This window comes from Pollachius pollachius (genome assembly GCF_949987615.1).
Source record: "Pollachius pollachius genome assembly, chromosome: 1".
NCBI classification, from domain to species: domain Eukaryota; kingdom Metazoa; phylum Chordata; class Actinopteri; order Gadiformes; family Gadidae; genus Pollachius; species Pollachius pollachius.
In genome coordinates, this window is record NC_136934.1 from 15574084 (window position 1) to 15591137 (window position 17054).

The 17054-nt window shown below is 46.5% G+C and overlaps 1 protein-coding gene across 1 annotated transcript; it reads right to left on the minus strand.

Moving 5' to 3' along the window:
* Positions 1-838: 838 nt before the first annotated feature.
* On the minus strand, positions 839-15553 carry ercc6l2 (excision repair cross-complementation group 6-like 2). Its single transcript, XM_079745740.1, has 20 exons — positions 15336-15553; positions 14819-15249; positions 14586-14702; positions 13766-13959; positions 13397-13490; positions 13158-13225; positions 12727-12934; positions 11750-11890; positions 11478-11594; positions 11265-11384; positions 11105-11176; positions 10365-10510; positions 10077-10172; positions 9596-9695; positions 8579-8731; positions 7854-7949; positions 5120-6020; positions 4861-5015; positions 4282-4475; positions 839-2597 (listed from the first exon to the last, which is right to left on the minus strand). The coding sequence occupies exons 1-20, from the start codon at positions 15364-15366 to the stop codon at positions 1529-1531; spliced, it is 4503 nt and encodes a 1500-aa protein (XP_079601866.1). The 5' UTR covers positions 15367-15553; the 3' UTR covers positions 839-1528.
* Positions 15554-17054: the final 1501 nt, after the last annotated feature.

Below are 17054 nucleotides of genomic sequence, written 5' to 3' on the forward strand. Positions count from 1 at the left end.
GCAGGGAAAACACTCGCGCAAATGTCAATGGTGGGACCCGTCAGGAGACACGGTGTTTGGAGAGGAGGGGATTGGCTGAAAGATAACAGCTTGACTCCCCCGCCTAGACTACATTGAAGGCAGGCTATCGCTTATTGTTATTACACGAATGCCACAGCCACTCTTAAGAGCATTCAAAAGCATTAGCCGGGGCCAAACCACAGACTATCGCGTTACAAAGCCATCATCACGGAGCAGAGCCTCCGAGCGGGCGAGAGACAGCGGGGAAGCATGGAGAGACAGAGAGAGAAAGAGAAAGAGAGAGAGAGAGAGAGAGACAGAGAGAGAGCAAGAAACAGAGAGAGGGAGAGAGTGTGAGAGAGAAAGAGATCTCGCCTGACAGGGCTGACAACTAAAGGGATCCCTTTGTGAGACCACCAACGCGTTGCAACAGTTAGTTCATGCTATCTAGTGAGGGCTACGTTCAACTCGGATCAACAGTGAAGTGGAGCATCAGAGGGACACTTAACAGGAAATATCTTATAATTCCTCATGTACATATCCAATATTATAACTCAAATATAGCCACCTGTGCATGCAAGGAAACTAATCCGTCGTCTGCTTAGTTTGGCACAATTCATGCAATTAATACATCATATCTCGCAGTGCCTGACTTTACTGTTCGGTTTACAGTTTTGGTTAATTTGTTTTAAAGTGAATCAACGCTCAGTAAATAATGTTTAGCATGTGTTGGCTCAGTAGTGTTTACTCTATTATGTTGTCATATGATTGAAATCGTGGAAGAAAAGTCACAACATTTTGAGGTCTGTAAATTCTGTTTATTGAAGTTTTTGAACCGATTATTTTTACAGCTTACTTTGCATAAATACCTAAGGCATGTTTTGCACCTCATTAAAATATACTAAAAACAAAGCTAGATATTATAATAAAACAAGGGAGGAAAACACAAGTTTTTTTTTATCTTGAAATATTAAAAACCTAAAAAGCAAGAAAGAAAGAGAAAGAAACATAATCCCTTCACAATTCTTCTTTAAGGCCCCGTCCACACGAAGCCGATTTTTTGGCGAAACCGCATAAGTCTTGTGCGGTTCGGCCTTCCGTCCAGACGAAGCCGGCGAATCCGCTGCCCTGAAACCACCCTCGGAGATGGTTTCAAATCTATCCGGACCTATGCGGTTTCGTGTTAGGATTCGTGTGGACGCCTGAAACCGCAAACCATGACGTCATTGCCCCACCCCTCGACCCTCTAGCCAATGACTCTTAAGCCCGCGGCGTCTTTGTAAACAACGGGCAGCCTTTATGCGCACGCTCGCCTCTTCTTCTCTGGATTTCTGTAGCAGAAGCAGCGCCCCTGATGGAATGTGTACTACAACGTTTCTACAGATCTATGCGGTTTCGCAATGACTCCGTCTTTACGGAGATATTCCTGAACCGCATAAAACGAAACCGGATCGTTTTCGCCCGTTCCGGCTCCGTGTGGACGGGGCCTGAGTTGAATCCCACTGTGGCACCGTCACCCTCCACCCCGCTATCTCTTCCACAGAAACTTGTCATTAGTCTTCCAGAGTGCGGAGCCCCCTCCTTCCCCAGACGCGGCCCGGTCCGGGCGGGCCGTCCTCCCACGCACCCTCTCCAGCACCGACAGGTCCGTCAGCCGCTCCAGGCTCTCCTCGCTGCCTTCGTTCAAGATGTCCCAGAAGTCTCTGCGGCCTGCCTTGTGACGCGGCGGAGGAGGAGGAGGGGTGGGTGGTGGTGCCGAGCGGGCTTGCGTGGCGGGGTCGCCGCCGTCGGCACGGAGACAGGGTCGGGGGGTCTGAGAGGGGCTTGCCGCCGGTAACCGCCTCTGCGGCGCCCCTCTGGCTGAGGTGGGTCTGAACAGGTCGTTCAGGATCGACGTGTCTCCGATGAGCTCCGTGAGGATGGAACGGGGGTCCGAGGGGGAAGGGGCCTCTCTGCGGGGGGACGGGGGGCATGCCTTGTCCGTCCGGCCCACCGCAGCACCGGAGGGCCTCGGGGGGGGCTCCGAGCGGGGCCCCTGGCGTTTGGCCGGCGTGGCGGCCGAGCCGTCGTGGAGGCCCGGAGAAGAAGGGATGTCTCTGTCTGCTGGGTCCAGGGCAGCAGCCTCCCCGCAGGGCTCCAGACTGCTGCTGTCGGCCGGGTCCGAGCCAGGACCCCCCGCAGCTCTGGAGGCGGCGGTGCTGGAAACACTCGCCCTACGTGTCCTCTTACGCTCTCTAGCGACGCCATGGTCCCCAACAGCGACCCTCCCCTGAGGGATTCTGGGGGATTTCTGAGGTGTTAAAAGAGGCGTCCCTCTGGCTTTAGGTTCCCCTCCAGCCTTCTGAGGAGAGACTTTCCTTCTGCGTTTGGGTTTAGGGGCGGGAGGGCTTGGGGGCCGCCCTAGGGAGGTGGACTGGCCCACAGAGGGCTCGGGGAACCAGTTGGTGACCATGTCAGCCAGGTCTGGACGGTCCAGGGACGAGTAGTACCGCCTGAGCCAGGCTAGTCTCTGACCCGAGCTGCTGCTCAGGACCTCCTCCGCAAAGGCACGGACTGAAGACATGCCCAGTCTGGACGCCATCTGTTCCAGCTGCTGCCTGTAGCAGAAACATAGAAAACACTGAAGTAGAAGAGCGCGCAAAATACATGGGCACGCAGACGCACTCGGAGGGGCACCCAAAGAATCCATAATATTCCTTTCATTCCAAAAGTCAACTGAACTATATCTACTATGACTACAGCGGAGAAACACACACACGAGCATACACAAACACAAACACAAACGCTGATAATGAGGATGATGATGATAAGCCTCTTTTTGGATACCTTAACCCAGATGAGGCGCTAACTACTCAGTCAGAGATGACATTCAGCCTCCAGACAGCCTTAAGGCTACGACGTCTGGTCTTTGTGAGTCTCCCGGCCAACCAGTGTCTGGATGGCCTCACCGTACACCAGGGGAGAGGGTACTTCTAATGCCCACGGAGGTCAGGCAGCCGTTGTGGGTGGTCGTTGATGTTGGTGCCAACATTTACAGGCTTTCATTGAATAAAGTACATGATGTATAATTTAAATATAAACAGAACACTGCTGTTCCAATATCAGAAGAAAAAGTTTATGATATTAATATTAAATATCACACTATAGAAATAACTCTAAACTAAGGCAATTAATCAAACCTATCACCTACAGGCACACAAATCCTAACTTCCCAAATTACTGAGGAGTCATAAAAAATAGGATTCCCTTCAGGTGACAGACTGGATGGGCTGTATAGACACCACCAGCGTCTAATGCACTAAACTCTAATTTGTCAGCATTTGCCCATTAAATGTAAATTTGTCATCAGGTCGGTTGAGATGCTGCAGTGGAATTAAATCAAATGTGCTTGAGCATTGCATGTGTTAAGGCAGGTACGTGAACATGCCAGGCAATAAATCAGTTGGTCTGAGTAGTGTGCATCTGTGTGGCATTTCCCTGTGTGGTTCACTGTGCACGTTAGAACGTATGGTAGAGTGTGTGGGTGTGAGAGAGAGAGAGAGAGAGAGAGAGAGAGAGAGTGTGTGTGTGTTTGTGTGTGTGGCCTCCGGGGGATCATTTCAGGGGGAATCTCAGGAGAGCTGTGGTTGTGCAGAGGGGAAAAACTGGACGGGTGGGATGTGAACCCAACAGGGATGTGGGATGGGAATGCGATGCTGGGAAGTATGGGGGGAGTGTGGGGGGGGGCTCTGAGGTGGTCTTGTTCTCTCAAACAGACACACGATAACAACAACAACATAAAACACACTTCCACGGAAACACAGCAGACAAGCCCATTTACAGACAGAGGACACAAACAAGGTTCAGCATTACCCAATACCCATCTGGGGCCGCTTGTAGCCGCGGTTAGCTTTGGCCAACTTAACCCTTCACTGTCAGGAATGCATTGCTTCCTTTACACAACTCCCTACCTTCTTCAACCTTTTTCATCTAATATCATTGAACCACTTGTTGAATCTTTCCCAGATATGCTGTCTGTTCCAATGCATTTTTATGATATAGTTTGGTCTTTGATGCATTTTCCGTATTCTCCTGGTCCTTTCCGTTGTTGCACTGCCCTCTTACCTTTTTCAAATTAGAAACTAGCTCAGCATAATCCCCTCCCTCTAATTTACTCCTTTTTTCTATTTCCACCCCACACTCCTTCTCTCCCTCCTCCTCCTCCTCCTCCCTCCTTCCTCCTCCCTCCTCCTCCTCCTCCCTCTCCCTCCTCCCCCTCCTCCCTCCCTCTTGTCCTCGTACCTGCGTATGGTTTGCGGCGTCTGCCCCAGGATGAAGGTGTCCTCCCGGCCGTGGTGGACAGCCTGGCGATGGGAGGTGACTGGGTGCTGCGCCCTGAGCCCGCTGGCCCCGGCCCGGCTCCTCTCTCCCTCCTCTCTGGCTGCTGCCGAGGCCGGAGTGCCCCGGATCTCCGGCGTGGCCGCTGACAACTCGCTCTGGAACGTGGTAAACCACAGCGGACCGCATGTCGTGTTGGTGTGGGAGTCACCGTGTTATTAAATCAACATCGTTTGGGGTCATTGATAAAAAAACAACGTAGAAATCTGTGCCCGTTTTATTTTTGGGGCTGAAAACAATTTTACAATGCTTGTTAATAACCAGTTAATAATTAATAACTGACTTAAGTGACACGCATGGTGTATGGCCTGAAGGTACTTTTCGCCATCTTTCAACATTTTAAATCAATTCGAGCAATACGAGTCGCACATTTTATAGTTCAATTTGAATCATAAAAAAAATGTAAAGGCCCAAAAACTATTATTATCACATCCATGTCAATATAAAACACAAGTTCAGCACTGTCGGAAACTGCTGGTGTACCTCCTGGGTGCCTACAAAATGATTAGCTGGGAACTGCGAATACATCTGCCGGTCAAACACGTCCCGTACGGCGGCCCGGCTGATTCGCTCCTCGGCCTTGCTCCCGCCCACCACTCGCTGGTTAGAATGGGTGTACAGCACCTCACTGACTCCACCTTCAAAAAAAACACCATCAGGTCAGTTTCAAAACACAGTCGGCGATGCCTCAAGAACATCGCATCACGCGCGATAAGCAAGACGATACAAACCCCAGGTTTACCTAGAACGGTGTCAATTGTCCCATCTCCGTGCGTCTGCGGTTTCAGCGACGTGAACGAGACGCTTTTCGAGACGCGCGGCCTTAAGGTGTCAGCCATTTTTGGTGTTTCGCCTCCATCGGCCAGCCCTCTGGACCCGTCTGCTCTCGTCGATCTGCCCTTCTTGACAGGCGCGTGGTCCTCTTCAGACGAGGTGAACATCTCGATGTGCTCTGTGTGTTTGGACCGCGCCCTGACGCGGGGTCTCTTCCTGGTACGGTTGGCTCCGCCTCTCTCTCCGCCTCTCACCGCCTCGCCCAGGTCGTCAGATTCATCAGTGTCGGACGCCACGTGCCTCCCTCGGGGGGCTGCTCGGGCCTCGTTCGATCCCGTCTTCCTCATCCCCTCCGCCCTTTTTGCGCTCATCCACCTTCTGTGGCGGCCCTCTCCCCCGGACCCACCTGAGGTGTCGGGGAGGACCCCACCTTTGACGGAGACGCTGTTCTCAGGGGTACCAGATGAGGAGCCCTGGGAAGTGCACCCCTCCTCCACCTCTTTCTTTTTCTTCATGGCGGGTCGCTCCTCAACACCCCCTCCACCACCCCCGGACTCCCCCTCACTCAGACTGCTGTCCTCCACCTTGGAGGACGCCATCTGCGCCCCCCCCGTCAGCAGCCGGGAGAAGCCGCAGTGGAGGAGGCTGGGTCGGGAGGCGGTGTTGGCGTTGGAGGCGGAGGTTCCGCTCGCGGCCCCGTCTTCCCCGCGGAGCTCCGCGCCCTTCCTCCTCCTGATGTTGCCTCCGACGTCCTCCTCCTCGCTGCCGCTGCTAAAGTCCAACACCCCCCTGGACGAGGGGGTGGGGGTCCCTTCACTCGGTGGGCTGTTTGATTTGGAGGCATCAGCGGGCGCGGGTTTCCCAGATTCCTACAGTGAAAAATATACATAATGAATATAAAATAAATCCATTCAGTTTTGATATTGTTTGGGATCCACTTATGTAGATGACACACAAGCACAACTTTGTCAACCTGTACTGTAGATCTTCCAATTAACGCAGTGTTGACTGGATTTCATTAAGGCCGAGCCTGAATATTCAGATATTCGTTCGTTAGGTTGGTATTTGTGTGTTGTCCCAATGGTCACGACACACGTCAACTTTGTGATACTTTTTTAATATTGTCTTTGTGTGTTAGCGTTATAACATGCAATTTTAAATCCATGTGACATTATACTATACTAATCCCTTTCTCGAGCACGGCCATTAACATCAACTTCTGCACAGACATGAGTCTGTGTCACGGTGTCCCATTATCGTGGCGACAAAGTGCCTCAGAAAAGGCACTTTGTAATTTCACCAAAAGAACGCAAAGGGCGTTCCCGAGCAGAGTGGGACGTTCACAAACTGGGGACTTGATAAAACATAGGAATTTTTCTCTAAATGGTAAATGGATTGCATTTATACGACGCATTTATAACCAGTTGCCACTTAAAGCGCTTTTCCAATAGTACCTGACATTCACCCATTCATACGCCGACGGCGGTGTCAACCATACAAGGTAACAACCAGCTCCTCTGGAACAATTATAGTTTGGTTGCTCAGGGACACCTCGACATCATGTTGAAATTCATGTAAGGACATATTACCACGTTTAAAACTAAAACAAACGGTTTTGGGTGTACTGCCCCTTTAAAGACTCAGTCCGATGCTAAATATTCATTAGGTTTCAGAGGGACCAACTAAAGTGATATCTAGCGCTCCCATGGTATCATCCCACTAGATGAACCTTTCCCACTCTTGTCATGTTCTTGTGCATGCCTATATTTTCAACCCTTTAATCAGTACAACTACTGGACTCCATGTGTACAGGAAAGCCTATGTGTTGGTGCATCTGTGTGTATGGATGTGTGTGTGTGTGTGTGTGTGTGTGTGTGTGTGTGTGTGTTTGTGTGTGTGTGCGTGTGTGTGTGTGTGTGCATGTGTGTGTGTGTGCGTGCATGCGTGCGTGTGGATGTGTGCGTGTTGATGCATGTATATTTATATGTCTGGATGCATGCATGGATATCGACGCGTGCATGTGCCTGTGTGTATGTACGTGTGGTTGTTGTGTGCGTGCGTATGCGGGCGTGTATGCTTGCCGTGCGTGCATGTGGGCACTCTATTGCTGTTAATTGCCAGTAATACTGCAGTCAGTCAAGCAAGGCCTGCGAAGGAGCCTGCGTGCCGGGCAGAACCGGAGCGTTGGCTGGGAACCGTCGCGGGGCGTTAAGGGCCGTCGCAGTGTAAATAAATAGGAACGACAGCAGAAGATAGGCTTCTGCTGTGTGGTCCTCCTGCTCCCTCCATTAGGACACTGGGTAATTACAGCCAGCTGTCCTACACTGCATCTGGGAAAGACACAGAAGGGGGAGGGACAGAGAGACAAGAGGGACAGAGATGGAAGGACAGAGACAGAGACAAAGGTATGCAAAACGATGGAAGTGTGAAAAGAGAATGAAGCGGAGAACGACAGATGGGAATAGAAGACACTGTTTTCCTCTCAGTTTAAGGCAGATAGATGACACATGCAGGGTGCAGCTTGTTCGACTGACAGGAGGAGTCATGGGTGAAGTGTCTCCTCTTTCACATGGGAAGGGAGCCGGGGGTGGTGGTTGTGGTTGGGAGGGGCCGCTGGGGTCATATGGGCCGCTGGGGACGTGGGGGGGTGAGCTCCAGCCCCAGAGTTTCTGGTTCCCTGGGAACATTTGGATATTACTCACGCCTGTCTCCTTCTCGCCGCCCGCCTCCTCACCGCCGTCGGCCCCGCCCGCGTGCGTGCTGGCTGTGACCACACCGGCCTCCACGCGACCCTCCCGCTATGGGAGAAAGGAACAACAACAACGATGGACGTGTTGGTTATCAGGGCGGGTGGTAGACAACTGATAGTGCAGCAAGGACAGATATGCTAAGGAATGACCACATATGCAAAAGCTGTTGGCTAGACTTACATTGAATTAAGATATACGAGTTACATTTAGTTATATTAAGTAACTACTAGCAACCGGAAGGTTGCTGGTTCAATCCCCGGCTTCTCCTAACTGAGTGTCGAGGGGCCCATGAGCAAGAACCTAACCCGCAATGCTCCCAACCACCTGTCTTTCACCTGGCATAGTGAACACCGCTGTCAGTGTAGCAATGTGTATGAATGCATTTATGAATGTGTGTGTGAAGCGCTTTGAGGGGCTAATGAAAAGCGCTACGTTAACGCAGACCAGCAGTATGGTTTTTTTTACAGCACATTTCAAACAAATCCAAATTGCCTATTGTACAGCAGTTAGGGGGTTTGGCCCCTCGCTCGAGGAGGGGGAACATCGGGGATCAAACCCTTAAGCCTTTTGCCTGGGAGTCACAACGCCCTTAACCCCCACACCCACGCAGCCCTTGCTGAAGGACAAGGCCTGGAGCGCTGCGGGTCAACAGACACCGGGGTGCTCGGGTCTCAGACCTCCAGCAGCTGGCGGGTCAGGCAGGTCCCCTGAGTCTGCAGCCTGAAGAGGTTCTTGGTCCCGAAGAGCTCCCCCTGATGGCCGTCCGTGCCCTGCACCGCCTCAAAGTACCGCCGCGCACTCTCCCGGTCCACCACCGTGCTCTGCAGTTGCTGGGAGGCCGAGGGATGAATGTAAAAAAAAATGCTGAATTACATATATACGGATATATATATAAATATATTAACGTCGAAATGTGGAACATTTCAACTAGCTTGTTAAAAAAAAAACTGACATATCTCTTGTCAATGCTGATCGATACAAATTGAATTGATTTCTTTCATGTCATCAATAAAATTAAATTCTACAATTTGAATCCTGCCTCTCCCTTTGTTTACAAGAATCTTACTACAGAAACTCCCAAACCCGCTCCCACGCGGCCGGGCTGTGCTGCTTCGCGTCACAGAGTAGCACAGCCACTGAGTTTGGACTAAACACCGTTAATGGTAATCTGAACTTGATGGAAGTCTACTCCAAGTGATGAACTTTAAACACATTTATCTAATGCAGAATTTGCAAAGAAGGCTCTAATTTATATATATATATATATAAAAATAAATAAATAATGGCGCTTTCAGCTACAGGTGTTTTTTACATTTTCTAAGAAACAATCATTCATTAGGAGCACATCAAATGTTAATGCACAAAGCTCATTTGGATAATGGAAGCAATATAATGCAATACATAGATGATATTCATGTGCTATTTTGATAAGTGTTATGGGTTGCAGTTGCCCAAACTGGATTAGTCTTAATTCACATTCTTTGGGAGAGAAATTGATAATGTACCACATATACTATGCCTCTGCTGCGTAAGCCATTGCAATTAAAATCACTGGAGATTCTGGAGATTCTAACCCTAACCCTAACCTTAATAGGGGAACATATTGTGTTACACGCAACCTCAAGGGACACACATACCTCACACACAAAATAATTTAAAAATTAAAAGCATGGTTTAACGTGGATGGCAGGTACCTGTTTGTAAACCTGTCGGAGGTAGATGATCTCCTCCACAGTACCCAATGAGATCAGCCGTAGCACAGTGACATTCCTCCACTGGCCAATACGATAGGCACTTGGAGGAGAAGAAACAAACTAAAATTAGGTTTACTCAAGACAAGTAGTTCAAAAAGTAGGACATCTTTTTGTATGAAATGTATCTCTCAAATATATCTCTGCGATTTAGATTTTGTATTTCTGAAAAAAATAATTAAGTAATATATAAATAAATAAAAATGAACTGAATATTATTTATTCATATATATTAATTATTATATTAATTTATGTTTTTCATATTGCTAAGTGTAATTGTTTCCTCAATGGACATAGAAGACAGAGATGTGAATACTGCTATTTGTAAGGTGATGTCTGTTATTTGACAAAGCAACATTGTAATTGCTTTACTAGTTAACTAATTTGATCGTGCGGTTGGTGTTGGTGGTGGTGGGCTTCTTACCGATCGATAGCTTGCAGGTCATTGGCTGGGTTCCAGGTGGGGTCAAACAGCACCACCACATTGGCTCCCACAAAGTTCAGGCCAAGGCCACCCGCCCTGAGAGAAAGTGAGTAACATGTTATACTGTTATAGGCTAGTAGCAATTATTTGCAAAAAACAAATGAGAAAAGATAAGAAAATACATACAATTTCAACAACACCACATTGTTTGATCTTGATTGATTATTATTGTCCAAAAATAATATTTTTTGGGCGAGTTCATTCGACGTAATGGCTGTAATGACTTACATGGTGGAGACCAGGCAGAGGTTAGCGTGGGGGCTGCTGTTGAACTCCTTGACGATCTTGACCCGGTCTTTGGCCTTGGTGTTGCCGTCCAGCCGGCTGTACTCCAACCCCTCTGCCATGCAGTAGCCCACCAGCACATCCAGCAGCTGCAGGGGTTCCACACACAGTCACAAACACATGCCGAGAGCCCAGATCCTAGTTCTCAGTTTGATCTGCAATCCCGTAGGCATCCTTGCTCCCTACCTGTATCTGGATTCACTATTAGCTGCTCAGGGTGACCGTTACATCTGCTAAATGACTTCTCTCTTAACTTCTCTAAACAGAAAATAGTCATTCTCAAGTACAACGGGACACTTTTGGTGCTATAGTAAATCTATACACTCTAGCTTTCTTGCTGACATATTTCAAATCAAAAGTGCAGCTATTGGTAATAATCTAGTTTGTCCTGAATAATTTATGTATCCGCCTCCTTTTTTGCTGTAAACAAGTCGCACATGGAACCAACTATGTTCAGCCTTTAAGACTATGTTAAGGAAGGGATTCCAGTGGACATGATAAAAAATAACAATGCCCTAAAAATCTCAAGAAAGATGGCCTTCGGGAATCTAGACATCTCCATGTAGGCCCATGTTTTACCCCATGTCCTCAATTAGCAAAGTATCCATTGCAGCGATGTGCACACACATACTCGAAGGCACACACGTTAAGACACAACACACTTGACAACACACGACTTGTACCTTAGTGGAAAGAGAGAAAATAAGCACTTTGTCCCTCCTCTTCATGTAATGTCTCAAGAGCTTCTGCAGAACCTGCCAGCAAAAGAGACAAGTCGTTAGAGACTGAACAATCTCTTGTTGACAAGGAATGACATGCCATGCCGTTCAGTATGCCTCAGACCTTCATTTTTCCGCTATACATGGGGTCGGATAGAGCCTCGAACGCCTCTTCTTTGCATCTCCGCAGGAAGTCCGGAAACTTCTGGAAAACCTTCTCGCAGACGGCGCCCACTAATTCTTTCTGAAAAATGTCGAGTGTGAGTAATAGGATACAATAATGTAACATGATTGAAGTATGACAGCAATAAAGTTATTATTATCAAAAAATATATACTTGTTTCTTGCTGGTTCCGTCCGTAGAGCGCAGCAGGGCAACGTGATTTGCGACCTTCCTCAATATGGTCAAGTAGCTAAAGTACAGCACCTTCACTTCCACACCAGCAGAATTGGTCTGGGACGCAAGGAACACATAAACCATCAAACGGTCAGCTATGCATGCTGCTTGAAAATGCATATTATATATATATATATATATATATATATATACACATATGTAAAACATGCCATCACCCTTCACTCAATAGCAACGCCCGGACTGCTACTTACTTTATAGCAACAGCTCCGCCGAGTGCGACCGCTTTGACAGTCACACTTGTCCGAAGACCTCAGAATTAACATGACGTCTTCAGCGTCCAGCACAGTCTGATACACCGACCGCTGGAAGTCCGTCAGAGCGCAGTACACCACCTGCAACAAAACAACACAGTTCCTTCAACTGGGATTTGAGAAGCTCACCCATGGTAACAGCATACTGTTGTGATTGTACTGGATAAGAAAAACACTACAGAGGCTGTGGAACATGCTATGAAGACTGTGATGTTGGAATTCGCCTGTACCCCAGGTGGTACCCAACCTGTTTTGGCCTGTGACCCCATTCTTGGCTCTGAAAATGTTTAGCGACTGCCAAGATACACCAAATAAATATATTCTACAGGGTTCTGATGAAACAGCTCTGTGGACTTACTCTGGCATCACTGGGCTGCACCGACACGGAGTGAACAAAGTGATCGAGTGGAGTGATAATAATTCTCTTGAGATTATCACAAAGAACACAGAGGAAATTGAATTTCGCTCAGCATCTGACCCACATTAAGTTCCTATTGTTATCCATATTGAAAATATCGAGCAGGGATTTTGGTATAAATATTTGGGTGTAATGATACACCATCTGTTATCCTTGAAAGACCACATTGAAACTGTCTACAAAAGGACCAAGCAAAGAATATATATTTTTCCCCACTGACTTATGTCTTCTGTGGGCGAGAAGATCAATTCTTCTTTTGTTTTTCACTTCTGTGATTATGAGTTGCCTCAACAAATAAAAATCTACTCAAAGATTGTAGGTCATCCTGCTGAGAAACTATGATTCAGCCTATCCTATTAAGGCCATCAATATTGTCTTTGTTGAATGTCAAATCCAGGTCTTTTTTGTCCTGAATTTTTGGGAAATATTCAGCAGCCCAAAAAAATTAAATCATTTAAATATCTAAAGCTTATAGGGAGGAGTGGAAGCACTGCCCTACCCGGTCATCCTTCTTTGGTAGCTGGTCCTTGATGAGGGCCTTGGTTCTCCTGAGGAACCAGGGGGAGATCCTGTTTGCCAGCGCCCGGACAGCCCTCCTGGCGGTGGCTAGGGAGCGCTTGGTTGCGCTGTGCTTCTGTCCCTGCTCCACCGGATCAGAGTACCGGTTCTTGAAGTTTCCAAGGCTTCCCAGACATGCAGGTATGGCCCTGAGATGTGATGCAATGACAAAAAAACCAATGAAGAATTCAACCATAGACAAAAAGACAGTGTTTTTTTTCCCCTTGCTTTTCCTAATATAAATAATGTTGGTTGAAAAAAATACCATAAAAAAGGATTTAAGACCGAAATAAATACAAAAGTTCTTATGAAAAATGTGCACTGTTAGCAAAGCAATTCCTGAAAGTTAAAATGTTGGATATAAAACCATACCAATCCATGACACACCAGAACTCCTCCAGGTTGTTTTGCAGTATGGTACCAGTCAGACCAATTCTAACCTATGATAAAAAACAACAGAACAACAGAATGTTGTTGAAATTTGCAATACAATGCTCGCAGTAGAATGGCACGCCAACTACTGATAAACTTATCCAGAAGAGTAGCTCACAAATTTGGAATCAATTAACGCAAATCATACCCAACAGGAGAACATCTTATACATCACTTACCTTGCACTTGAGCTCCTTCATAGCCTGTGTTATCTGGGATTTAGGATTCTTTAATTTGTGTACCTCATCCACAATAACAGCAGACCAGTCGATACTGAAACAAATAAGCAGTACAAAAAAAGTAATGTTTCAATTACAAAACATGACATGTAGCCAAAATGAGTCCCTCTCGACCTCAATATACCCACCAACATATGCTGTATGCTTCAAAAGAACAAAACTGAGTTTATAAAAAGTTAATTCATAGTGTTTTTCTAGATTCAACAGTTAAGTAGCCATACAAAATTTGACAAATACTTTTACATTCTGCATCTATGAACAGTTTCGCAGACACTAATTGACCGGTCATGGTTTGCTAGTCAGGGCCACCTATTGAACTGATCCAGCCAGAGGCGAAGGGTCTCGTAGGTGGTGAGGGCGATCTCAAAGCGCCCGTCCCTGATGCGGGACAGCTCCTCCTCCTTCCGCAGCCCGTGGATCACCACACACTGGAAGTGGCCCCAGGTGTCCAGCTCCTCCTGCCAGTTGTACAGCACCGACAGCGGGGCCACAATCAAGAACACCTAGCACACAAAGACACACACACACACACAGGCACAAACACACACGAGTACCGACCTTGTCTTGTCACAAGAACATAAGTTAGGGGTCGCACCAGTACAAGTTATTCAATGTAATTGAATTTCAAAGATCAAAGATCAAAAATATTACAAATTTAAGCAGAAATGTATCAACTCCATTACTACTGGAGTTATTTACTGGATGACTGGATCCATGAGTGCATTACTGAATATATTGATTTTCATTCGTTGTTTAGGATCATAAGACTACAAGGGCTGATATACAGAATAATCAAATGTTGCCCTTTCGAACTTTCCAGCATGCTGCTGTGCAGCAGAAAATTAACATAATTCATAAGCAGTTTAAGTGTTATGGAGTAAGAAAGATTCTTTGACATTGTTCACTGATTTTTAGCACTGTGTGCATGTCAGATGAGTGTTGCTACATCCTCCAGCCCTACCTACTACTCACAAAATAAATACGGTATGTATACATACACACACACACATACATACACACATACATACATACATACATACATACATACATATATATATATATATATATGTGTTAGTACAATGAAAAATGTTGTGGTTTTGGTTGGATTCCTCTCTTCAGGCAGACCTACCTTGCTTGGTCTCCTCTGCTCTGAAAACGACTGAGTCCTGAGGAATCGAGGCTTGTTGTTCTCAACGTCCTCCCAGGTTCCGGTCTTGTGAAGCACAGCACTAAGAAAGCCAATGACCTATGATGATCAAAAGCAACGGTGCCAGAACACAATGAGAAAACACAAAAGTTACATAAACGGCTGAAAGAAATAGCATCAAACATTGGCCAGGTAGGCTTTTTTTCTGTTTATACCTGAACTGTCTTCCCTAAGCCCATGTCATCCCCAAGGATGCAGCCTCTGGATAAGTTGACGTTTTCATGAATGAACTTGATGCCGTCTCGTTGGTAGTCCCTCAAGTACCTGTTGACGGTGTATGGGACTTTCTCACCCAGAGAGAGCACTAAGTGAACAGCCGCGCCGAGGGGATTCAGGCTGGGGAACAGGGGCTTCTCATGGGAGATCTGGCCGGAGCCGGCTCGTAGAAGCTTGCAGACTGGTATCGTTACTTCTTTTTCAGCATCAGCATCATCATCATGGATGTTGTGATTGATAAACTTTACCGACACCTTGTTATCTTCATGATTATGGGTTGAGGAGGAGAGCAGACTCTGGATTGTAGCCTCTTGCAAGGAACCATCCTTCGGGTTCGGTGCAAGGCATCTGTCACCTTCTTGCCAAATGACTGAAACATTTACATTCGATTAGGCTAATAGAGGTATTAAGTACCAATGTATGATTTTACAATACATTCTTACTTTACTAACAAACCTTTGGCGTCTGTGGTAGAGGATGAGTCCATCTCGGTGCATTGCGGGTGTTTCTACTCCTGTTTCACAGCTTAAGTTAGCTAACTTAGCCTTTTTTTACTCGGTTAACGTCACAACCGGGTCTAGACACAAGAGATAAACATTTAAATTGTTTACAATTTTGATACAGCTTGCAAACATGATGCTGAATAAAGTATTGCGTGATGGTGGTGTAGAGTTGTGTCTGTGTTCATGATTCGAGCGGCGGATGCCCGAGCTTGCCTTGCCCGGTGTTTATTTACTTTTTCTTTGAAAACCGCACTTTCGAAATTCTTTACATCGTGTTAAAAAAATCCCAACAGCGCAAGTATCCGCGCCAAATGCGATGTATTCAATGTCTATAACATAATCTTGTTTATGGGTGTGTGTGTGTGTGTGTGTGTTTTTCTACGTTTTCGAATAAGAATTTAATAGAAAGTGCTGAATGGATGTAAGGATGGATTGAAGGACGGATTGATACAGACAGATAGAAAGAAAGACAGATTTTAGGATTATTATTTTAACTTGCATGTGTTATAGAAGGCCTATCTTATCATCAGTTTCCCCATTTAATATCAAATTTTTTTTATGGTTGTTATAATAATAATAATAATAATAATAATAATAATAATTGAGCAGTTTTTTATAGCGCTTTTCTAAATACTCAAAGACGCTTTACAAATAAGAAAGGAATACATACAGACAGTACAGACACTCAAACAAAAGGGAAAAAATAGACAACACCAAAACAATAGGCAACACATTAAGAGAGCGGGAGAGAGTGGAAGATGGCGGAGGATTATTTGTCAAATGTTGTAGGTGGTCCTGAAGAGATAGGTTTTAAGTTGACTTTTGAATGAGCAGAGTGTATCAGAGTTTCGGAAGGCCAGAGGGAGGGAGTTCCAGAGGGTAGAGGCGGCGATGGCGAAGGCTCTGTCCCCCAGGGTGCGATACTTGGTCTTGGTGATGGAGGTCAGAAGGTTGGCATCAGGTTATAGGCCTATTTCAACTAGGTGTCATAGAACTAAACTTAAAGTCGATAAAAAGTCTTTCATTTAATCGACTTTGGATGCAGGCCTTATACCGTTATCCATCAGTTTGCATCTATAGCCTACAACCACATAATTTAAAATGGCTGTGCTATGAAAGGCCAATAGAGGATGTAACAAATAAAGGCCTGATTGAATGTATACAATTTAGGATAGTCAGTCAATCGTCACTTAACAGCAACGATGGGATGTTGACAAGAATAGAGGAGAGCCATCGTCGAGCATAGTCACAGGCCTCCTTCTAATCCAATGTGCTGCACCCTCCTTGTGAACGGAGCCAGCGAGGGCCACTCCGGTTCAGCAAGAGAACAAGTGTGTGTGAGATCTCACGCAGTATGTAAACCATTTGACATCAGTGTTTGGGCTTTCTTTATGGGAACATCTGTGGCAGCTGCACTATAAATTCCCAGGATCGGAAAACAGGAACAAAAAGTCCCATTTTTGTATGGCAGTGTACCATGGCAGGGAGAGGACTCTGAGCCCTCCTCATCTGGAGCGTTGCGGCTAACGTTTAGACCACGTTCACTCGGGGATGGAGCTCGGATACCATGCTGCTCTTTGTTTATGGGTGTTGTTTGCATAGCAACAGCTATCCTTAGAGAAAGCATATTGATGGCTATTATTGCAAATTCAAATACCATGACACAAAGTTC